This window comes from Marmota marmota, unplaced genomic scaffold (assembly GCF_001458135.2).
Source record: "Marmota marmota marmota unplaced genomic scaffold, marMar, whole genome shotgun sequence".
Classification (NCBI taxonomy): domain Eukaryota; kingdom Metazoa; phylum Chordata; class Mammalia; order Rodentia; family Sciuridae; genus Marmota; species Marmota marmota.
In genome coordinates, this window is record NW_026000016.1 from 23002104 (window position 1) to 23028377 (window position 26274).

General features: G+C 34.9%; 1 protein-coding gene across 1 annotated transcript in view; it reads left to right on the top strand.

The window, feature by feature from the left end:
- Enah (ENAH actin regulator) overlaps positions 1 to 26274 on the top strand; it is a 147567-nt gene that overhangs the window by 71318 nt on the left and 49975 nt on the right. Inside the window, exons 3-5 of the mRNA XM_048809785.1 lie at positions 6042 to 6081; positions 6184 to 6349; positions 14910 to 15087. Of these exons, the coding sequence (XP_048665742.1) occupies positions 6042 to 6081; positions 6184 to 6349; positions 14910 to 15087 (384 nt within the window). The remainder of the gene's footprint in view (positions 1 to 6041; positions 6082 to 6183; positions 6350 to 14909; positions 15088 to 26274) is intronic.

Below are 26274 nucleotides of genomic sequence, written 5' to 3' on the forward strand. Positions count from 1 at the left end.
AACCACTTACCACAACTGCCCGCAGTTATCTTTAAAACTGCAGCTCTTGGCAGTAACTTCTTAATCACTGCAAAGCCCCAATTTCAGTGTTCTGTAAGCTAGAGAGATTTGGGGGAAGAGGCGGTCAATGCAAAAAGAGCAGATTCTGACTTGAGAGTAACTTAGGTGCAACCCTCAGGGCTCTTTGAAGAAGATGGGAGACCTCAGAGGGGTAAACAGTGCTTCTTTTGTGTTTTTCCTGTGGTCTTGGGAATAGTCGGCAGTGTTTTGGGGGTCCCTTTCTTGGTTGCCAGAACTGCCAAAAAACAAAAATTACAACAAATTTTATTATAAATCTAATTGGCTTTTGTGTATAATTCGTGAATTTGGCAGCCATCATTATACAAAACAAAGATAGCTTCCCTTGGGCAATAGCAAAAACAGTGAATTTTGTAAGGTGGGAACAAGGGAAAAGAATAATAAATAGATTGGTTAATTTTTTGGTAAGGGTTAAAGCAGAGGGGACTTCTCTAATTACACTGAATCAAGTGGTCTGGAATCTCCCCTTTTGAAAATCTGGTATGCTTTTGGTTCTCTCTCCATGTTGATTTTGTCAGATCTGTTTTGCCTTTGGGGGCCTAGTGTAGGATCTTGGTTTAAAATAATGGTCTCATGTAATTTTTTAAACCAAGTATCAGTAAAATGCTAGGTATAGCCATATTTTTTCTTCTTTTGCTTTCCCTCTTTTGAGTCTTATATATCTGCAAATTCTTTCTGCTATACTTCCAACATTATATACCACATGCTTCCTTCTCGTTTTCTAGTCTGGTATTTGTGCTTTCATTCTTAATTTCTATGACACAAGAATCCCTTCTTTGTGTAATAACTAGAATCATTTTTCCAAAATGTAAGTCTTGTTCTATTTAAAGCCCTTCAGTGTCTTCCTAGTACACTTGGAGTAAAATACAACCTTTTCATGGCACAAACATTATCTCTCCAGAGAATTTTGTTTTTTGAGAAATGAATGGATACTAAGAGAATTCAGAGGAAGGAAAAATTATTTCTGGTTTTGGGGACCTCAGGAAGACTTAATAGAAGGAATAGTATTTGATCCTGGTCTTAATAAGTAGGATTTTTGTCAGAATGTCATTTTTAATGAACAAGCATTAAAAAGCTCGTATGTGCCAGATACTCTCATATTCATGCATTTTTTTTTGACAGGTAATGATTAGTAACTGGCGTATTATGTAGCCTACTCTCTCTCAGGATCTCAGGTATGTTATAGATAAGTGAGTGCTCTACCAACTGAACTTCATCCCCAGCCCTGCAACTGGAATCAACAAATTGCTATTGTTAAAGACAGCTTTACTGTACTATCAATAATTAGTGTATACAAGAATATACAGTTCTTGTCTGCTTAAATACCAGGAAACATTTCTTTGCTGCCTATGAGAATAGAAGTTGGCAAGTGTTCTCTACTATTATATATACCTGCTTAGGTAATTTGACTATTTTCAGAAATGAATACTCTGACAAAGCTACACAATTACAATGTAGTTTCATGGGTTTTAGACTTTTTAAAAAACACCCAGCTGTCTTCTAATGTAATATATATAAATAAAATATATAAATAAAATTTTTTTATTTATTATTTTTTTTTGAGAGAGAGAGAGAATTTTAATATTTATTTTTTAGTTTTCAGCGGACACAACATCTTTGTTTGTATGTGGTGCTGAGGATCGAACCCGGGCCGCACGCATGCCAGGCGAGCGTGCTACCGCTTGAGCCACCACATCCCCGGCCCCGTAATATATCTTTGACAAATACCAAAATTAACATCTGGAAAATGAAGTATAATCAACAACAACAACAACAAAATCCAGTTTTTGGTTATAGTTAATTTAGTGATCTTCATAAGACTGTAGATTAGTAATTTACTAATTTAATCTTTTTTTGTATTACTTCATTGACTAAATCTTTTTTTTTTTTAACATTAATGCATTATAGTTATACAGAAAAGTGGAGTTCATCTTCGTAAATGCATATAAGAAAGTTTGCTCTATTTTAATCTCCAGCTGACTGAGGATTTTGAAGACTAACCAGTTTTCATTTTGAGGCTTTCATTGTGTAGGCAGGATGGTTGTATAAAGTTGCATCATTTTATTGTTTGTATACACATCAATATATACATAGAAGTAATTTATGTGGTGACTAAGGGAAGTCATACTTTGGATCAGAGAAAACTAGAGGGGCAGGGAAGAAACTATGGTTAATGTAGAGTATTATTACCTAAAAAGCTGAAGTTATTACATTTATGATTTGTTTTTATTTTGGGATTTTTAAAAAATATTTTTTTATTTGTAGATGGGCAAAATAGCTTTATTTTATTTTGTTTCAAAAAGTGGTGCCAGGGATTAAACCCAGTGCCTCACACTTGCTAGGCAAGCGCTCTACCACTGAGCCACAACTCCAGCTTGGGATTTTTTTATTCCTATTTTTAGATTCCAAAAACATTCTCATTTTAGTGAGTTATGATGCCCTCCCTAATTCTCTACCTGGCAAATACACCAAAATATTGACTGCTAATTCTGTATTGATTGATGTAATCTGTTTTGAAGTTTGCAGGTTGATGAAACCCATAACTTGGGTACCACTGGTTTATTTTTTGTATTATATGTGAAGGTTTTTTTATTTTGTTTTTTAGTTCTTTTCCTCCCATGAGCAGCCTTTCCCCTTCACCAACCTGGTCTTCACCAGTTCAGTTAAATTCTGACACTAACCATCTGGAGTTAACATAGTCCCCACAGGTTATTACTCAGTCTTACAAGAATGCCCTCACTTCAGACTCCAGCTGCAAATGGAGTGCACAGCCTGCCCACATGTCTGCCCAGCAACTACGAATTTCATAGTTACCCCAAATCCCATCTCTCTACCACCAATTCCCAGACCTCAGGAAAGTGCTTTGGTGTGTCTGGTTTACTGTGAAGGATACACTTCAGGAACAGCCAAATAGAAGAGATGTATAGGTCAAGGTATGGTGGAGTGGGGGACCTGAAGCTTCTCCTCCTGTTTCATACAACATGCTTCCAGCACCTCGAGGTTATTAATGGCATTGTTTTTATTTTGTTTTGTGTGGTGGTGCTAGGGATTGAACCCAGGGCCTTGTACTAATGGTGTTTTCATTACACTGATACAATTGATGAAATTCTTGGTCATTGGTAATTGAAGTCAATCTCCCCTCCCCAGAGTTGGAGTGTGTGGTGGGCTGAGTTCCAGTTCTCTAATCCTCCATTGGTATTTTTGGTCACCAGGCCCTACCCTTAAGCTATTTAGTAACCCCTACAGCCAGGAGTCATCTTATTATCTTACCAGAGACCATTATCAGGAGAGTCCAAAGGTTTTCTGAGATTTGTTCCTGGAACCAGTGACAAAGACTAAGTATTTTTTTATGTACCCCAGCATGCTTGTCTCTGGTGAAACAGATGCTGTGAAGAAGTAGGGGAGGATGGAGTGCAATGTCATTAACCTCAGGGACTGGGCCTTCACGAGGCTTCTCTGCTTGCCTGATATCTTTAGAATAGAGTTATTTAGATTTAGCCTGTCCTTTCACAACTTGCCAAATACTCACATGGTTATTACTACTTCTCCAATAATATGTAAGTGCTCAGATCTTATTTTTACTTTTTTATTTTTGGCTTCTAGTACTTTTTGTTTTTAGAGTTGGATTGTATCCATGACATCTCATCTTGAAGATTTTATGTTCATCAGAAAACTAATCAGCTATTTTTTTCCTTTCATTTTTTTGACCTTTCTTGGCTTTCTGAATATGTTCATTTGAGTTGTCCTTATTACTGTGGTTATAGCTTTCTCAGGGAAATTGAAGTAATCAGATGATTGTTGACTAAGCAGTTTGTATGTAGAGTTTTGTCGTTGAATAACCTCAAGGGGTGGGTTCCAAGATCCCCTGGGGGATACCAAAATCTAAATATGTAAGTTCTTTTCATAAAATGGTTTAGTATTTGCACAGAACCTCTGTATATCCTCCCATATATTTCAAACAATTTCTAGATTATTTATAATACCCAATACAATGTAAATTCTGTATAACTTGTTCTTATTTTGTTTAGGGATTAATGACGGGGGCTCTATACTTGTTCAGTGACTGTAATTTTTTTTTTTTTCTGAATACTTTTGATCCAGGTTTGTGCCTAGAACCAGTGACAAAGTATTTTTTATATACCACAGGTTTGTTTGAATTTGTGAACTTAGAACCCTTTGATATGGATATGCTTGATTAATGAAGTGCTTGCCTCAGCTGTTCAATTAAACCATGTGATACAATTTCAATATTTGGACTTTCTCTAGCAACCCACTCTGGAGCAGCATTATATCTAGCTTCCTTGATTTTAGATTTACTTTATTGTTTTTTTAAAACACTCTTTTTTTGCGGGGGAAATAGAGTCATCTAATTTATAAAATAAGCTATTACTTTAGTTTATATAATCTCATTGGGACTTTTCAAAGGTATATTATTTCTTGAACATTAGGTGACAGAATGTAGGCCCCAAAATACTGACTTTGGGAAATTTTGTTCTTTATTAACTTACAGGTTTATTAACTTATTATTTACTGTTAGTAAATTTGTTACTTAAGTTGTAAGCTGTAAGAAGAAATTTGCCTTCCCTTGTTTCCTGTAATTTTTGTATTGGATTATGTAAAAGTTCTCACTTAGCAAGAATCTCCTTTGTGAGTGATGAAGAGATTTCAACTGCTGTAACTGTCAAATGTCCTTTAATCAACTTTAAAAAAATAATTCAAGCTTTAGTCATTGGCATGTTTCTATTTCCAGAGATATTTTACCAAAAAAATTTTAGACAGTACCACTGGGTTTGCTATGCCAATATTATTACAAGTTAGTTTTTGTAAAATTTCCTCAGTGGGAAACTGGGAAGTTATCACCTTGTCGTTCTGGCACAATTTATTTGTCAGTGCTTTGACCTCTTTAGGTTTCCCATGATCTTGTCATCAAATCCAGGAAAAGAGTGAAACACAATCCCCTCCTGCAAAGCTGCATTCAGTCTTAGATGGGTTGACAAAAGCATGAGTAAGGGGAAAGTGTGAAGGTGGCTTTTTGTTTCTGAATATATTTGGGAAGAACCCTTATGATTTGTTTAACATCCTTGAAACTGAAATTGGTAGAATGAGTAGTGCTTTTGTCCAGGGTAGGGGTTTCCTGAGCCACCTGTGAGCATCTTCATTGACTACTGCATAAGCCTCGGAAATATCATAAGGCTTATTGATGTAGAGCTCACGTTATTTTAATTGGAATAATAGTCTGCATAGTCAACGTGCCTTTTCTTGTTGTTCACTTTTGGCATTTGATTAAAAAAAATGGCATGGAATAAGGTAATACTTGAATCAGTTTCTCACCCAAGAGTAAACAGCATATATGAAAGGTAAACCTGTTGCTTAATATGAAATTGACCAGTCCTCTATATTTTATCTCAATCTCATTTGGTAATTAATTATTGACATCAGTGGAACTAGGACTTAAGATTACCTCATAGAATTGGTCCTTTATTTTTTCTGTTTATCTATGGAGGTTAGAAATTAAAACCTAATAGGATACTTAGAATTCATCTCATTTTACTTTTACACTTTTTAAAGTGAAAACAAAAATGTTTAAGCACAGGATATTAACTTGCCCAAAAGGAAATAAGGATTTACTCACATCGTTGTTCCTTGTTAGTGGCGACTCCCATGTCTCAAGGGACAGATAGTGCTTACTTGAGTTTGTTCCAGATCTTGAAGTGATCTGATAATAAAGATATTTTGTCAGTAAAGAATAGGTAATTACAGACAGGTCACCTGTATGTAATAAACATATATTAAATGATGATTAATAAATTGTAAATTTTAGTTGCATTTAGATTAATGAATAAGATTCACATTTAGAAGAAAACATTTTTTCTGTTGCTTATCTGTCAGCTCCTTTGTGCATCTTAGTCTGTTCTTTTTGGTCCCTTATTACATTTCATGTTTTCGTTTGTCTTCCCCCCTAGACTCCACCCTTGAGCTGTTCGCTGCTGTTTCTAGCACATAGTAATTGATCGACTGTCAAGTTGGTTTATCCTGACTTACATGGTATGTTGGACACCTAGTGTAGTATAAATACCTTATTTTTGAATATTTTCTTTTTTACAGTGAACAGAGTATCTGTCAGGCAAGAGCTGCTGTGATGGTTTATGATGATGCCAATAAGAAATGGGTGCCAGCTGGTGGCTCAACTGGGTTCAGCAGAGTTCATATATATCACCATACAGGCAACAATACATTCAGAGTGGTGGGCAGGAAGATTCAGGACCATCAGGTAAGAATCGATATATTTTTACTTTAAGATGATTTAATATACCTAAAAACTTAGTATATTCAGTTAAAAAAAAAGTAGTGCTTCAAAAACTAATCAAAATACACTGTCTGGGAAAAACTGAACATAGGTTTGCCTCCTCACCCTTTCTACTTTTTACAAAACCTGAATTTAGATGAAGATTTGGAATTAAATCCTATACAAACCTTCATTCAATCTTCTTGCCTTCCAACTAGCTAGTTTTTGTAATCTAAAGTAAAATCAGAACAAACAAAAATGAAGGACTATTTAAGAAACAGAAAATATTGTTAAATTTATATATGATACGGAAAAAAATGGTAGATATTAAGGTTTCAATTCATACCTGGGATAATTCTCTACTCTGTATTTCCAAAAAAACTAACTGGATTATCTGATTATGTGATTTCTTGGTCCCTAAGAGATCAGGAGCAATAGCTCGAGGGAAAGGTAGATAGGGTATTATTAGAATTAACTATATACCAATAGCAGCAAAAACTTTTATTTTAGATTTATAAAATACTTTTGGAAAAAAATTATTTTCCAAAGATGTTGGAATCAACAGATGTAAAAATTGTTCTGCTATACATGCAGGAAAAATAAAACAAATTTTCAATGCCCAGTTGAGGTGTTACTTAAAAAAGGTAGATCTCTAGGTTTGCCACTAGCACAGTGGTAGGAGAGTGTGTTAACAGATGCTGTAGTACCTTGAGTTTTAGGATGGAAATTATGAACTAGGGACTAGTTCATAGAAGCTAGGGACTTTGGTTTGTCATATGCATATGTAAGGTTTATGGGCCTATTAAATTTGGGCTGTGAAACTGAAATCTATGCAAAAAACTGGGATTCTCAGGGAGACTACATCCCATAAAAAGAAGACTAAGACAAATCCTTGCTATCAGGGCAGGGAGGCAAAGGAGTTTGTTTCTGTATGACCTGGTTTAGGAACTTTCCTTAGAAATGGAAACTACAACTTAACTCTCACAACTCCAGCTGAGAAATTATTAACAAACACCAGTTACAGATGTGAAACTGTTGGGACAACTGATAAAAGTAAATGCAGTGTACTCCTGGAGAGAAACTGTCACATCTAAAGTCAAGTCTACAGAAAACAACTTAATAAATTGGCAGAATCTACTGATGAAGTACACAGACTATCTCAACCTGCCCCTTTTTCGACCTTCTCATGCTACCTTTTTTTCTTAGTTACTCTTCCTTCCCCTCTCTTCTTTCTCCTCCCTAGTTTCTCTCCTTGCCCTTTGTACTCCAGTTTCCCTGCTGTGTTGCATGGCCTTCCTTTGGTGTCTCCCCAGTCTCTATACCAAGAGCCCCCTCTATCCCTTTGGCAGTTCAGGAAGTATCAAGTGTTTTTTTTTTTCCTCTTTGTCTTTCCTTCAGCCCCGTGTTTTGGTGGTGGATTGCATCAGACACAAGTCAAATACTGCCTAAGATGCTATTACAAAGAAAAAAATGAAAACTGTGTAATTAAAACTTTGTAGAAATTGATGAACATTTTTTAATACAGCATTCTGAATTAATAGCTGTAAAGGGTTAGTGAATAGATCATTTGTTAATACTAATGAATCGTCCTGAAAGTATGTTGACAGAAAAGAAAATGAATATTTAAAAATAAGTAGAAAAATGTTTGAGTAAGCCAGGAAATTTCTATATGAAACAGTAAAAATTTGTAATTAAGCTGTTCTGTGACTTGGATTTTGACAAATAAGTGTTTCTTAAAATATTTGAAGTGCCAGGGATACAGCTTACTTGCCTGGTGGGTGAAAGTCCCTGGGTTTGATCCCTAGCACGATCCAAAAAAAATAAAAGAAATTGAAAATTAAAAATCATGCTTCTAAATATTTGTGACTGTAAGATGAAGTCATTATGAGCACTAGGAAATATTTGGGAAATAATACTTGGACCTTAGTGATAAGCTACTACATATAGAAACCGTGGGACATCTAAACTGTCCTTAGATAGACACAGCTTAACAAGAGATTCAGGAAGATAATTTGATAAAATTCACATCAATTCATAATAATTCTCAGCCAATTAATCATAAAAGTTTTTTTAAGCTGATAATGTGGATAATATAAATGTACAGCAAATATTTTATTGGATTGTGCAATGTTGAAAGCATTTCCATTAAACTGTGAATAAATTTAAGGTTTCAGCTTTAATCACTTTTCATTTAGTGTTGCAGAGGAGCTTCTAGTTAACCTAGCAGTTCAAAGATGAAGAAATAGAAAGTTTAAGGATTGAAAGGGACAGCTGGCCTTATTATTCATCAATGATGTAATTCTCAGTATAAAAAATATCCTAAGTATCTGCAGATAAATTATAAACACTAGAAAGATTGTTAAGCAGGGTTATTAGATACAAGACCAGTATTTAAAAATTAGTAACATTTTTGTATAGCTAGCAATCAGCAATTAGAAAATAAAATTTTATAAGAATGCTACCTAAAATAATAAATGATAATGTACCTGAGAATAAATCTAATGAATAATAGATTTCCTGTCATTTCAAGGTACATTGTTGCATCTCTTAATGGTTGTTGCCAGTGGAAGCACATTGTTATAATTTACTAAAAACATCCAGTTTTTCTGTAGTAATCACTGTTTAAAAAGCCACCCACCATTTATTTGTAAAATGGAATATATTCAGATTATTTCATTTTCTGTTTAATGTTTATTAAGTACTTAATATGTCTAGGTGCAATACCTAAGTTTTATATAAAGTTTCTGACCTTGAAAGATAATATTAAAGAATGTGAATGTTAAGTTTGTAAGCAAAGACATACTGTTAAATGTTTCAGTTTTGATAAATACAAATCATAGTACAGCAGAAGTATAAAAGAATCACCAGTGTGTAGAGAAGATTGGCAAAGGGGTCATGGGTCTTCATAGGCGAGAGTAATACTAACCTAAGTCTCAAGGAACTAGGTGTTTGCTGCACTGCTTACTCTGTTATGGTCAGACTAAAAATGTAGGACAGAATATATCACCAATTCAGAGTCAGTCTCACTGGGTGTGAAGAAGCATGGAGCTTAAGTTTATGATGAAGTATGATCACATGCTTCATGGACATTTAAATCTTTAAGTGAAAACATGTACTTCCTCTTTAAAGATTACTTAAGTGTTATTACTTCTTAAAGGTTAGATGAATGAAACAACTGATTCAAATTAAACCATTTTTATGTTGGAAGAATTAAACCATTTACCTAATATAACTTGATTCTAGCAAAAAAATGTCTTTACCTATTTCTCACATTCGGATACAGAAAATTTAAAAACTTAAGTAGAGCCTATTTTCTGTCTTGTCTGCTGTTTTTAAGCTATTCACCCAATGGAATATAAATTTGCCATATAATGGGATTATTTTCCAATACTATGAAATTATGGTGGCTTTGGGTTTCTAGTAGCTAAGGATTTGTGGTCTCATCTCTGTATTTATAAAAACCACTCAGTAAGAGGTCACTATATATTTTTTATTGTGACAAAATATACATAACATTAAAATTACTATCTTAACCATTTTTAAGTGTTCATGGCATTAAGTACATTCACATTGTTGAGCAGCCATCACCACCAACCATCTCCCAACTTTTTTTTATCACCTCAGACTGAAATACTGTTGTCTATTAAGTAATAGCATTGCATTTTCCCCTCCTCCAGCCCCTAGTAACTACTTATTCTGTCTTTATAAATTTGACTCTTCTAGGTAATTAGTATAAATGGAAATATACCATATTTGTCCTTTTGTGTCTGGCTTATTTTACTTAACATAATATCTTCAAGAGATTATTATGATTTAAAAATAAATTCAAGCTTGGGAATTGATGGGGAAGTTAATTTAGGTAGAACCTGTCTGAGTACTAAAGCAAAGGCATAGAATATTAAAAAGAAAAAAAAATCTATTTGGAGAGTTTATCTGGCAGTGAAAAATTATTGGTCCGTGATCTGACAGAATAAAGAGCCAGAGAAGTAAGCCCTGCTTTCTTCTGGCTAAGATCTCTGTTCTCCTAGAGACATAATGTAAGTTTTGAAAAAGGGGACTGAGGATACAAGCAGAGTTTTGGAAGATTGACATCTGGGTCAAATATAACCAAAATTAGAGTTTAGGCTCTGCTAATGAAGTGGAGGGATTGTCTTAGTATTCTCTCAGGTCATGAACCCAGAAGCCCATACTGTAGGAAGAAGTTTGATTTAGAATTAGACTGACCTTTACAAGCACTAATTATTTCAATCACTGTATAGATAAAGATAATTTGAATCTGTTAGTTTTCTGAGCTGCCTGCCAGAAGCAAATGTGAGTCTCTCTGAAAAAATTTTAACATCATTGTAGGGCTCAAAATTTCTATATATTTGACTATACCCAGTGTCTGACACTTTATCAAAATAACCAGGCATACAAAGAGACAAAAAGAACAATCATAGAATAGACCTACTGGGTAATCTAGTTAATGGTATTATCAGAAATGCCTTTTTTTTTTTTTTAACAAGATGTCCCAGAAGGCAACAATTTAAAATCAGACAATCAGTAATCATAACTAAATACAAAATTTCATGTAAACTTGCATTTCAAAATAAAATCAGACCCTTGCAACAGAATTGCCCAGGAGTTTTTTCTTATATAAAAACAGTTAATATCACTTTGCAAAATGCATACAAAAATACAGTATTAAAAAAAAAGACTCACCTCAGCATAATACCCAGTAGCTTATAAAACACAAGCTATTCAGGTGAGACATTAGTGACCTGTTCCCCACCTATCCTCCCAAGACAATTCCAGAAGTCAGTTGGTTCCTGAAAATCCAACTCCAGAAGGTAGAGGCTAGCTCTAAAACTTTCACTTGAATTCTGAGGCCAGGAAGCAAACTCACAAAGAAATCATTGTGTGGACTCTAGGTTTGGAAGTAGCAGCTGGTTTTACAGAGCCACAAATTGTGCTTTCCATTCTCCCACCCCCTTCTGGGCCTGGTTCTTCTCCCAAGACAGGCTTAGTGGTTTCCTGTGATTGCCAGCATGACACCTGCTGGGTTGGGTGACTTTCTCAGATTGGAGGCTACACCTGAATTTCACTCAGAGCTACAGAGTCCAGCTGGGGCAAAATCCATCATGGTTGAGAGATGCCTGCTGTTAAACAACTCAGTGATAGATGGGGTTTACAACAAATTAGAAAAGATTCAAAATAATTGGTGAACTGGAATATAGGTCAAAAGGAACTATTTAGACTGAAGGCAAGGCATCTAAGCAAAGATGGGATACATTAAAAAGATACTTATGGACTAATTAAGATACTTATGGACTACTGAGAAAATGTATAATATATGTATAGGGTCCCAGGAGAAGAGGAAAGAATAAGACTGAAACAATAATCCAAGGGACAATGAACAAAAATTTTAAAAGTGATGAAAGAACAGCAGCTTAGAAATGCTATAAAACTTAAGTTTGATAAATACAAAGAAAACTCTGTGTGTGTGTGTGTGTGTGTGTGTGTGTGTGGGTATCCATCATGTTAACCACTGTAAAGTACTTATAGCTTAAACTCTTTAAGAGAAGTCTGTGAAAAAAAACTTTTGAGAAACAATAAGCTGTCATATGGAACTGGGGATGCAGTTTAGTGGTTAGAGTGCTTACGAGCATGCATGAGGTCCTGGGTTCAATCCACAGTATCTCCCCCCCAGCCCCTCCCCCCAAAAGGAATTAAAGAATAGGCAAGTAAAGCCAAGTAAAAAAGAAAAGCCAAACACATGGGCATCTCAAGAGATGTCAAAAAAACTCTTGATAACATGCAGTCATGATGAAAACTCATAGCTTTCAAGGAATCAGAGTACTTCCCAAGTCTGATTAAAATTATGTATAAAAGTATTATGTGAAAGATTATATTTAAGGGTGAATTTGAGAAAGTTTCCCCTCTAATATCAGTTCAGAGGAAAAGATACTTGATATCACTATGCCTTTTCAGCGTTGGATTTCAGTTCCTAGTCAGTGTATGAAGGTAAGAAAAAGAATTAAAATATATAAGAGTTGGAAAGGAAGAAATAAAGCTGATGTTTATTTTGGATGACATGGTTATATAATTGTGGGGGGGGGGACCTGAATATAATCATTAGGATTAATAGTAGATTAAAATAGTTAGAATTTATAAATATATTAGGTTAATAATAGATTAGAATTAATAAATATTTTAACAAAGCCGGGTACATTATCATTATGTAAAAATCCTCAGGTTATAATTTATCAGATACCTAAAAAAATTAATAAAAAGTGTTCAAGACCCCTATCAAGCATTAAATACAAAATAATTAGAGGGTGGTATATGATATTCATCAGTTAGATTAATTTTAAGGTATTATAGATTGATCAGTTCTATCTCAATCAAAATCCCAAAAATTATTGGTGGAAATTGACAACCAGAGTATGAATGATAGCTTTACATGAAAAACTGACAATAGCCAAAGTAATATTAAGGAATGAAATAAGAGAACAAACTGCAGTGGCTTTTGAAGTGGCATTAGGCACTATTGTGTTGGCAAAAAGTTAGGCATATTGACCATTAGGGCAAAATAGAGTCATAAGGACACTTGATTTATGAAAAAAATTAAGCCTGCAGCACAGTTACAGATGAATTGAATCAACTGGACAGCCATATTGAAACAAATAGGAACTTGAACCCTATATCACATCATAGGCATAAATCAATTCCAGTTGGATTGGGATGCAAATGTGAAAGGTAAAACAATAGAGCTTATATAAGTTGGCATTACCTTTTTTTTTTTTTTTTTTTAAAGAGAGAGAGAGAGAATTTTAATATTTATTTTTTAGTTTTCGGCGGACACAACATCTTTGTTTGTATGTGGTGCTGAGGATCGAACCCGGGCCGCACACATGCCAGGCAAGCGCGCTACTGCTTGAGCCACATCCCCAGCCCCTGGCATTACCTTTTTATGACCTTGGGATTGAGAAACATTTCCTAACAGGACATAAACAAGTATTAATAATATAAAGGAAAAGATCATTAATTTGAACTGAATAGAAGTGAATAACTTCTGTTCATCAACACACTTCTAAGGGTGAAAAGGTAAGTCATGGAATGGAAAGAGATAATTTACCACAATGCAGAATGTACAAAATGCATGTACAAATCAATGAAGGAAAAGATGGACAACTCAGGAGAAAAATGGGCCAGAGATTTATTAATTTAAGCAAGTATTCACAAAAGAAGATATCTTGATAGTACAGGGAAAGTACCTCATTAATAATCAGGGAAGCACAGGCTAAAACATAATAATAAAATAGTTGTACCTCAGAATTGCTAAAATAAAGTGGGGCTGGGGATGTGGCTCAAGCTGTAACGTGCTTGCCTGGCATGTGCGGGGCGCTAGGTTTGATCCTCAGCACCACATAAAAATAAAATAAAGATGTTGTGTCCATTAAAAACTGAAAAAAAAAAAAAAAAGAATTATTAAAATAAAAACCACCGTTACCAGTTGTGATACTGTGTGGCATGTTGAGTAGCACAAACTGTTGTATGTGGCTGTGAGAGTGAATTGATAACAACCAATTTAGAAAGCTACTTGGAGTTTTCTACTCAAGTTGAACATGCATATGGCCTGTGCTAATTCTACCTCTGGGTATATACCCATCAAAAATGTATGTTAGTGTATACCAAAAGACATTTAGTAGAATGTTCATAATATCATTGTTTGTAGTAACCCCAAACTACAAATAGTCCAAATGTTCATTAATGGGCAAATGAGTAAATAAACACAACTTATACAAAGGAATACCACATAAAGCAATGAAAATGAATGAAGCTTAACTGCATGCAACAAATGGGTGGTTCTTATAAAGGTTATTTTAAAGAAAACGCAGATACATTTATCAAACATAATGTGTAACTATTCTTGTATAAAATCAAAAAACCTGCAAAACTAGTACATAATATTGAAATGTGATTAGTGCCCTTTTGGGGTTGGGCAGGAGTCTTTAAGGCCTTTCTGGTGTTAGTATTCTATTTATGTGTTTATATTACTTCAGTAAACAAAAATAGAATTTATAACTTATTTAATGAGAGGAACAGATGTGCTTTTGTTTTGCTGATATATACATATATATGTATGTATATATATATTTTGGGGCGGTACCAGGGATAGAACCCAGGGGGCACTCAACCACGGAGCCACATCCCCAGCCCTTTTTTTGTATTTTATTTAGAGACAGGGTCTCACTAAGTTGCTTAGTTTCTCGCTGTTGCTGAGACTTGTTTTGAACTCTGGATCCTCCTGCCTCACCCTCCCAAGCTGCTGGATGTGGGCCACCACACCCGGCTGTTTTGTTGATTTATTTTTTAACCATCAGATGGAGTAACTTCTGTCAGACTTAGAACTGCAAACTGCTTTGACTCTTGATTTCTGTTTAACTATTTTTGACAAGGTATATTAGGAATAAATTTGAGTGAGTATGTAGTTAGGATTTGTCTATCTCCTTGATTTTGCCAGTTATTAGCTTGATCTTTATAAATAATTATTGTCTTTTAGGTTGTGATAAATTGTGCCATTCCTAAAGGGTTGAAGTACAATCAGGCTACACAAACCTTCCACCAATGGCGAGATGCCAGGCAGGTGTATGGTCTCAACTTTGGCAGCAAAGAGGATGCCAATGTCTTCGCAAGTGCCATGATGCATGCCTTAGAAGTGTTAAATTCACAGGAAGCAGGTAAGGTATCTGTACTTTCCTTGTGTTCTTAAACTGAAGTGCTTTGGATACGTTGAAGCAAATCTTTTTGTCAGCCTTTAAATGATATATTTATTTCAAGTAATTCTTGAATTTCTTTTATTTTCTACAAAAATGTGAACTTACGTGTTGACAGTAATAGTCCAGAAGGATGATCCTTTGAGTTTACTTAGTTTTTAACCTTCACATATGAAGTTATTTAGTTTGGTGTCTCCTGCTGTAACAATTCAATTTTTATTGCTAGAACATGAGGTCATACAGTAGGAAAGAATAATGCATATTTATCTTTTTTTTTTTATTTACTTTTTTATGAGGAAACACACTTTTTCTGAAACACATTTTTTAAGCCACTACTGAGCCCATGAACTACAAGTAGAGCAAGTTCTCCTTCCTTGGAGATTAAAACCTAATTCCAAAAGTTATTTGAAGTTTGAGGAGTGCCCTCCGGTGGTACAAGCCGGGAATTGTTTCTTCTGATGCTGCCTATTGCTTAGAAGATGTTTATGAATAATTCACTTAAAAACCTTAGGTATTTGTGTCAGGGATAAGCTCAGTTTTGTTTGGTTTATGAAATAAAAAGAAATACACCAGGGTGTGCTTATTTCTTTGGGGAAAATAGATTTTATAATTTGAGAAATAAATGTTACATTATAAGAACAATGCAAATGATTACTCTTTCCAGTATTGTGTGTTCAGTAATGATTCTAATCATATAACTCCGTTATGAGCAGAATTTATGTCTTTTAATAGGAAGAGTTATTCAGATGAAAATTCGATATTTTGTGGAAGGTATAAAATTTTAAAATCTATTATAAATAGGTTATATTTATACCTTGCCTTATTCCAAAAAGGGGATTTAAACATTTAGTTCGTGTGTTAGTCTACTTCACATGTGACATTTAGAGCAAGAATTTTGGGATCTTACAGAAACTTTAATGTTGTTCTTCCTGTACATAAGTTAAATTAGATCTTCTTTTGAGAGGAAATCAATATCTATAGGTAACTTGTACCTTATCATGTTTTATTTATTTTGAGGAAATAAACCACTGGAACTCATTCTGATTCTAGTTATTGAAAAGAGCATAGGAAAGTCTGTATTCTCTCTTGATAAGTCACTGCTTTTCTTGAAGGCATCAGTATTTTATTTTATCTATAGAAAGTATAGAATTGCTTTTATTCACCTTAGTTTTACCATAGGGAAGAAGCTATAGTTGTGATTCTTAATATTTTATTAAATAGGTCAATTCCACAGTTCAGAAAATATAAGTATGATAATATTTATCTTATCCATGTTTGACACAGACTACCATTATTTTTATTTCTGAGTCTTCAGATTGATATTAGGAATTAAATATTGTTTAGCATAGTTCAAAAGAATGTTCATCTTGTTATTTTTTTTTAACCAAATGGAAAGGATTGTTTTTATCAGTGAATAGTCTCATAGTTTGCTTTCAAAGTGCAAATGATAATAATGCTGATCCTTTGTAATTGTCTTAATGTGAAAAGACTCAATTACATTCTTTCATTAAAATTTAATTTATTCTCTGGGGATTGAACCCAGAGAAGTTTAATCACTGAGCCTTATCCCAGGCCTTTTAAATTTTTCTTTTTTTTAAATTTTGAGATGGGGTCTCCCTGAGTTGCTTAGGGTCTAAGATGTTGAAGCTGGCTTTGAATTTGGGATCCTCCTGCTTTGGCCTCCAGAGTTGCTGGGATTACAGGCCTGGCTCAGTTATATTCTCTTGTAAACTCATTAAGAAACAGTGTTTCACATATAGAAAGATTGGCAAAACAGGAGACTCACCCATCATTTCACTAGCTACAGAAGCATTTTGGACTGCCAAAAAGAAAAAAAAAATTAATAGAGTTCTTCTTAGATGACTTTGATACTCTCTTTTCTGTCACAGTCTCAACCAATAATACTAGGGACTAAGGAAACAGAGATAATGGGGTTGGCACGTGCCTGTAATCCCAGTGGTTTAGGAGCCTGAGGCAGGAGGATTGCAAGTTCAAAGCCAGTCTCAGCAACCTAGCAAGGCCCTAAGTAACTTAGTGAGACTCTTGTCTCTAAATAAAACATAAAAGGGGTTGGGGATGTGGCTCAGTGGTTAAGTGCCCCCTTGGTTCAATCCCTTCTACCCCCACCCCTCCCCCCCAAAAAAATAGAGGAAGATAATGGTGGGAGGAGCTCGTCCATGTTAAACATCTCTGCATTGTGGATCAAGTCACTGGCAAACAAGCTTTTGATTCTTTAGTTTTTTCCACTGGAGAAAGCAAAACATTATAATGGTCAGTGTTCTAAATAGTCTAAATAGTGTTCTAAATAAGAAATCCCTGTTTTCATAAATTACTTTAAACATTAATTTCTTATTTTTTATGGTATTAACTGGCCCCAGAAGTAAGAACATGGAAAGAGGTTGATGTTAAGAATCAGCAAGAGTGTCCTTGGAAAGGGTTATAGTTTCTTGTGCAGATTAAAGTAGAACATGTATGTTTCTTACTGCAGTATTATTATTTAGATTCCCTCCCATTCACTAAACACCAAATAATATCACTTCTCAGTATGCTCATATCTCCCGCTGCCAAAGCTGTTTGCATTGGGTTCCCAGCCAATTCCCTGCTGAAATTGTCTACTGTCCTTTTTTGGCCAAAACCAAGTTGAAAAAGCTTAATTTGCATGTCTTTTCCCTAAACAAATAGCCCAATAAAACTGATCAGAAACAAAAGAATATATTATTTCATAAAAGAAAAGCAACTACAGTCATCAGTCTTGCTTATTTTTTAATGTTTTACCACTTTTTTAAAAACCATTTTCCAGTATTTAATGCTTGTTTTTGTTTTATTTTAAGTGTTGTTAATATTAACTACTGTCATTGTGATTTTCAGACTTTTAAAAGTTGTGGACACCTTTGTTAAAACAAAATCTTTTGCTGAAGCTCAGTGTATAAATGCAACCACTCCTTCCCCTACAAAGGTGTTTTTCTGATTAATGTAGAGTTTAGGCCCACTGCCACGAAGGTGCCTTCCTGTATGGTTCTTTAGAGGAGGATATGAAAATTATCCATTTTTCTTGGCAAAACCAACAATCACACAATCCTACTTTCCTCTTCCCCTCTCCCATCTCCCAAGTCCTCTAAATCCTCAATTTCTTTTAAGTTAAGGAAAAGCGTCTTCCTTTGAGTCTAATTGTTCAGACCTTTACAAGATGGTGTGTGTGTGTGTGTGTGTGAGAGAGAGAGAGAGAGAGAGAGAGAGATCATTTTTTATGAAAAGGGTGGGTGGCAGAATGTTTTCCTTTATTTTGTTTTTAACATGGTGTGCAATTATCTAATATACTGGAAAGTACAGGAGGTGCTAAATACAGTGAGTTATATTTGGAATTTAAAAAAACATCACATGTACTAACATTTTTGAAAAAGAGCTGAATTAGTGCTCTTCCTTTTAGACCAAATGCTACAGTCTATCTTTTCTCCAATGGAAATCGATTCCATTTTAAACAATTGTACTGTTCAGACTGATAATTTCATTTGTATTATTTATCATGTACATCTTTAAGTTTTTGTAGATAATAGTTATGGGTTATGTAAAACTGCATTGTCAGTCCTTATGATGATTGTTGGAGATAAATTCGCACAGTGTTTTATTTTGTAAAAGGCTTAAATCATTTAGAAATGGGAATATTTTTTAAATACATTTTTTTAAAAGAAAATGATATACATAGCTAGCAAGATTATTCTGCTTTTGTTCTACTCAGCCTAGATGAAGCATAGCTTTCCAGAAGGAAAACCTTAAAATACCATTAGCTAAAAGACAACTTTTGTTAGATTTATTTTTCTATTTTTTGTCAATGAGAGCATAGTCAAAGATGTTTCCTTGTGATTAAAATTTTTATCAGATTTTATAATAAGTATTGAGACTTCATTCTTTTTTTTTTTTTTCTCCTTTAGTGGTAACTTGGTCTGATGTTCCTTCCAGTATGAGTGTTTACGTGACTTTTATTGTCAGAATTATTTAAACTCTTGGTAATGTGTTTGGAATTAATTGGATTTTAAAATCTCAAGAAGTTTCTAGAAATAGTTTGTGTATAATAGTAATCTTATTTTCCGGTCTTTTAGATTGATGATATTCATGGGAGCAGTATCATGCTTCTGTCACAGAAAAATGCCATCAGCTAACAGGTTTTGGATATAAGTTCTGTGGTAGGCACTGGAATGATACTAACATGATAAAGTCTATCCCTTCCCTTCCACAACTTCATAACTGGGCTGGAGCTAGCTAGAAAGAAGGCCAGCAAAATTAGGATGCAGTCTGTGAATGGAGTATGAAGAAAGGCTTTTGGCATACCAAAGAAAATTCTAGAGCAAGGGAAAGCTTTGAGGATAAGATGTTTGAGCTGTTATTTGAAAAAGGATTAGACCTCATCAGTGATAAAGCATTTTAGAAAGACTTGGATACATGAGAATGTGGAACAGTTGGGAAACAACAGATAAACTATGTTGTGGTTTGGCCCTGAAAAATTATATGGTGTGAATCCCTAAAGAAACGACTGGAAAGGTTGTGAAGGGCTATTGTTCTTGCCGAGTAGTAGTATGAATTTTATCATAAAGAGTCATTGAAGAGTGTTCAATGAATGTTTGATATGATCAGGTTTGTGTTTTAGGATAAGTGTGATGGACTGGTTCCACTGCCAAGTTACATCATGAAAACCAATTGTGATGATATTGGTGACATGGTAGAGAGAGAAAAGGAACAGAGTGAAGAGGAAGTGACCAAATTTTACGTTGTGCCTCCTCTGTCTGTGAAGGCATTGTTCTAGCCTTTTGCATGCATCCTCAGTCAGTTTCTTCTTACCATGTCAATAAGATGTAATGCCAAGAAAGAGAGAATATTTTGAGATGACAACTACGTGTAACAATTTGGGCCACTGGTGAAGATGGTACCATTAACCAGAGTAGAGAGGAAATGAGTGGGAAATGGCTGTAGAGGAAGTATTTATGGTGAATAACAAATTTGGTTTTTGATACACTGTATTTGGGGTACATTGTTAATATGGCTTTTATGAAATTATATAAATTTGTATCTGGAAAAGATTCATTGCAAAGATAACCTTGGATGGTATTTTTTGCTTTCATTTTTAGGTTTCTTAAATGAACTAATCTTACTAGAGAAATAATAGTTTTGAAACAGATGAGATCTAGTTGCTCATCAGGATTAAATGAGTAAACAGGTTTAGGGATTGGGTGGGTGGGATGCCCTTTTTTTGAGGGTGCCATCATGTCCTGCTTCATTCTCATACTTCTTCCACAGTCTTCTTCATTTATCCACCACAGTTTTCACAGTATGCAAGATTAAAATGTCTACTGTCATTTCCAGTTTCCAGTTAGGGACATGGAGAGATGGGACTTTTCTAAAGTCAGACAAAACCTTGAAAGGGAAGCATAAAAGGGATTGGATCTGCTAAAGGCTGATAACTTTTTTATTACATTTCTCTGCCTTTAAATTCAAGATCTTAAAAAGGCTTTTGAGTGAAGTCATTTTAGGGTAAGTAAGGAGAGAAAAAAACTTTTAGTTTTGTGGTTTTTAGCAAAAATTTAAGTTATTTCTCATGATAGTGGAAATAACTTGAATTTGAAGTCAAAAGTCTGCAGTTTTGTCTCTGTTAGCAGGTTGCTGCCTCTAAAGCTGTTTCTTTATAGATATGATAAGGATAGTGAGAATACTATCAGGGAATCATTTCATTATGGGAATTAAATGAGGCAAGGGCAGAAGTATTCTCGAACTATTAAAATAGCTAATGTTTGAAAAAAAAGAAGATTTTGTGGTGCAGGTTAACTTATTTAGAGAAATAAAAGATAGAAGTAGAAATTTTTCACTTTTTTCTCCAACCTCCTCTTTTGTCCTTACTTCCTGGTAAAGACATATTTTATGGGGGTTTTCATTGAAAGTTAATTCAGCTATCATTGGAATGCATCTGTATGCAAAGGGAAATTAGACACAAGTGTTTCCTTAAGAATCTTCTATTCTTATAGGGGAAATAAGACACAGTCATACACCAGAGGGAAAAATCATATCTACAGATAGACAAATTGCTGTGTGGTATAAAAAGAGATGAACTTTCTTCTCACTTGAACAACAGGGAATGTGGCAAAATGACAAAGTGGCTTTTTAATCCAGCTCTCAAAAGGCAGATAAAAGATAGCAAGCAAGATGAGGGATAAAGGCATATATGGCCTGGGGTATACCATATAAGTGCAAAAGTGGGAAGAATGAGACATGTTTGTAGATCAGGAAGAAGTTTCACCTGAGAGAATAAATTCAGAAAGGTAAATCAGATCAAGAAGGACCTTTGAGATCTGTGGGTTCCAGAGATTAGTGTGAATTTTTTGACCAAGAGGGATAATATAAGCAAAGCTGTACTTGAAAGCTAATCATGGTTTGAAAAGGCAACTACTGGAGGCTATGAGACAAGCATTCAGTTCCTAAATGAAGGCAGAAATAGTAAACATTAAGAAGAAATGTTAAACAGTGATAGAATCAGGAGTTAAAATGGAAACCAATAGTGAATGATTGCACTAAAGAAATCTGGCTGTCCATTTCCACATGTCAATAAATGCTCTGGGATAGTATCATACTTGTTTGAATATGATGTGGTACTTAAAATTATTTTGGCAACATGAAGAAAGCCAGTAGTTTTGGAGGAATAAGTGAGAAATACAAATGTAGTTCAGTGAAAGTTTGAATTTTACTGTGAGCCTGAATTCACATTTTATTTTATAAAGGTTACATAGACACCATTCTGGCTCTAAAGAGCTCACAATTTGGTAAAGACATTTTATTAATTTCTTAAGTTGACATTAAAGTAGAATTAGAGAAACAATGTGTTAAACCCATCGTTTAGAATTTTTATTAACAGAGTTAGCTTGTATAATATGTGTGAATTTCCTTTTCCTTTGTAAATAATATAATTCTGTTCTGAGTAGAGGAGTTCAACTTAGTACTCACAGGAAGTAGACCTGAGTTAATTTTCAGTATTTTAGACCACTAAATGAGCAATACATTACTGTGATATCTATTATCTTAAAAACTAAGCTGTCTTTGATTACTTGTGAAAGAACAAAGATTAATCATGAATACAGTTTCTTTGGATAGATTCACTCTAAATGTCAAGTTCAAGAGGGTTAGTTAATAAAATAAAAGGACCTCTATCTGTTGAAAAGATTGGGAGCTACTGGGTCAGGCTTTCAATTCCTATGCCCTACCTGTTATATCTCAAAGCCTCAATTTTCAGCACAGTGTAGTTAACTTTCTAAGTTAGGGTTCATGAAAAAATTAAGTTGTGAGGAAAATGATTTGTGTGACTAATGTCTCAGTTCTCCCAAGGGAGAATACATATGTGTGTATTCTTTACCTACAATGGATGGGTTAGGGCCAAATTCTCATTCCCTTATTCTCATTTCCTCATTCTTCATTTCTCTTAGTCTCCTTTTTCTTCATTTCCCTTAGTCTCCTTTTCTTATCTTTCATTCACCCACAAGAACTTATATGAAGTTCTTGACTAGAATTGGAACAGAAAATGACTGTGGATGGATGTGAGAATTATATATTAAATTCTTGCCATTTGTTGGGTTTAGAATTATCTTTGATGTTTAAATTATTCCATATCTAATTCTCAGTCATTAAAAGGAAAGTTTGAGAGGGCTGGGGATGTGGCTCAAGTGGTAGTGCTCTTGCCTGGCATGCGTGGGCCGCTGGGTTCGATCCTCAACACCACATAAAAATAAAATAAACATATTGTGTCCACCTAAAACTAAAAATAAATATTTTTTAAAAAAGGAAAGTTTGAGAGAATATTTAATTGTAGCTAATCCTCTTAAAATCCATAGACCTCCTCATTATAAGAGAGATTAATGCCTAGAGTACTCTGTACTTGGTGACTTTGCATATTTTGATTTTTCTTTTGAGCTGAACCAGATGTAGAATCAGGAATCTTGAATTTCAAACCCTCACTTAAGTTTTAGAAAGGGTGTCTCAAGGATCTTTGAGCATTCCCCTTTGAACCCTTTGAAGAGACCTCAAAATGACCCTTTCATTATACTTATTTTATTTATTTGGTACTGGAGATTTGAACCCAGAGATGCTTTTACCACTGGACTCCATCCCCAACCCGCTCCCTTTAAAATTTATTTTTTAAATTTTTTATTCTGAGGCAGGGTTTCACTAAGTTGCTTAGTGCCTCCCTGAGTTGCTGAGGCTGTCCTCAAACTTGTGATCCTCCTGCCTTAATCTCCTGAGTCTCTGGGATTACAGGTGTGTGCTGTATGTTATCGTGCCCAGACTTGATTATACTTTACCAAGCAACACACTGCAGTGCATTGAATGCAAAAACAATGAAATAATTAAGCTCTATTCTATTAAATGAGATATCAAATGGATAAGAGGTTGTTTTCTGTTACTATTAACAAAATGCTAGAGGCAGACAACTTTATATTAAAAAGAGCTTTATTATCTCACAGTTCTGGAGTGTGGAGCAAGTTTCTGCTCAACTCTGGTGAGGGCTTCAGGGCAAATGGCATCACCCTGGTGGTTGCATGCTGGGTAGTGAGAGATCACCTTGCCAGACAGGAAGCCAAAGAGCAAATGGGAGGGGCTAAAACTGTGGTGTTATAAGAACTCTCCTGTGACATATAATCAAGGGGTTCCATGAGAATTACCTTAATCTTTTCTAAGGGCAACACTCCCAAGATGATCTATGAGGCTCCATGTTTTCCCCCCACATTTTTTATTGGTGCAATTATAGTTGTACATATTGATGGGATTTGTTGTTACATAATAATATAATTTGGCCAATATTACTTCCCAGCACATTTTTGTCTAACTTGATCCTAAGATCTAATTTGGGGGGGAATGGGAGGTACTAGGGATTTAACTCAGGGGCACTTGGCCACAGCCACATCCTGAGCCCTATTTTGTGTTTATGTAGAGTCAGACCTCACTGAGTTGCTTAGCACCTCAGTTTTGCTGAGGCTGGCTTTGAACTCGAGATAATCCTGTCTTAGCCTCCCAAGCCACTGGAATTACAAGTGTGTGTCACCACGCCCAGTAAAATCAACAACCTTTGAAAATGACTGCCATAATTTGAGGGAAAGAGAATGATTAAGAACACAATTTCTGTTGTCTTTTTATCTTTTCCAGATAGCCTAGCAAAGAAACCTTGAAGGCTGTCTGTTGCATGGGAACTAATTATTTCTTATTTTCTGTCCCTTTAATGTAGGTGGACATGCATAGCTTTGTTGGCAATAGAGAAATTTTTGTTCCTGTCTTTTTTTTTCTTTTAATTCCTTCTCTTTCTGTATTTAACCTTTTTCTCTCCCCATGAAGAAGTCATCATCAGAGATTGGCATTTAATAGTGAGACTTTGCAAGTCACAGAGTGGGCAGAGATTATTTCTAATTTCTTTTATCATTATCATCTTTCAATGGAAGGGGAAATGAGGTCTGGTAGCCCTTTTCATGATTAATATCCAAAACTTGCCCCATGTTTAGATTTGTAAACCATCCATTTATATCACAGTAACCATTGTTGGTGTAACTAGCTCTGCCTCTTAAAAACCAGATTCTTTGCTTTGTAGTTTCAAGGTACATTTATGACTTTTATTTTTGTGATTTTTTCAAAATAATGTTAATTTATGAATTATATATTCACAAAATATGTGAATTATTATAATATAAATTTTATATATCATTGTATAATAAATTTTCAGTAGTTTCTTGGGTGACTTTAAGTCCCTGGTCACTAGCTGTTTTGGAAAGCTGATTTAGCTTGACCATAACTTGAGTCTGATTTCATACATTCATTCATTCATTAATTCATTCATTTTTAAAGTGAGCATAGTAGGACTTGAGATCTTGTCCTGCGCTATAGTGAAATGATTAAAAAGCGAAAAGAGGTAGTTACTATTTTTCTGGGTTTCATAATCTTTTTAAAAATATGTATATATTTTTAATTATAGATGGACACAATTCCTTTATTTTATTTATTTTTATGTGGTACTGAGGATCAAACCCAGTCCCTCACATGTGCTAGGAAAGCGCTCTACCACTGAGCTACAACCCCAGCCCTGGGCTTCATAATTTTAAGAAAGTTATTTTAGCCTGAAGTTTGTTGTCATATGGAGCTGTATTCTGTCTGCCCCATATTTTTTATTCTCTGCTTGTCTGGCACTTGGGCACCTTGTAAAAGGTTTGGCTGGTGACTGTAGTTCTCTTCAGATTTATTTTACAGTAAAGCTTTGAATTTAATAATTAAGTTGCATTGACCTGCACATGTCATCTGGGATTATTGGCATGCTTTTGTGTGTGAGCATGGTAATCTGTAAACAGTTGCTTTACCTGTATTTGCGAATTTTTATCAGGTATTGCTCATGAATTAGAGTAGCATTCTATGAGAGTTAAACAGTCAAAAGTTTGGTACCTTTGTGTAAGATGTTTTCATCTTTATCAAGTTAAAGAAAGGATTTAATTAAAGAGCATCTCTCTTGTCTATTGATGTTAAGAAATGAATTACAAGAACCACTTCTACTCTGATGGGAACAGTCACGACACACAGTCACAACCATACCTGTTCCACTGACTGGATGAGAGACCCGAATGCCCAGGAAATCAGCATCCCAGTCTCTTCTTCAAATTTTAGTGGAATCAACCTTACGTTGCTAGGAAAAAGGATAGAGTGGGTTTTTGTGGACTCTATCAGACATCTTTTTTTTTTTTTTTTTTTAACTTTTTAGTTGTAGATGGACACGATACCTTTATTTTATTTGTTTTTATGAGGTGCTGGGAATCCAACCCAATGCCTCACACATGCCAGGCTGGTGCTCTACCCCTGAGCCACAACCCCAGCCCCTGTTTCAGACTTCTTAATGCTGCTTTTCGTCCTTCATGACCTGGTGTTTTAGTCAGTTTTCATCACTGTGACCAAAAGACCTGACAAGATCAGTTTTAGAGAAGGACAAGTTTATTTGGTATTCATAGTTTTAGAGGACTTATTCTATACATGGCAACTTCATTGCTCTGGGCTTGAGAGACAGAACATTATGGCAGAAGGGTGTGGAGGATGAAGGCAGCTCAGGACATGGCAATCAGGAAGAGGGGAGGGGGAGGGAGGAAGGGAGGG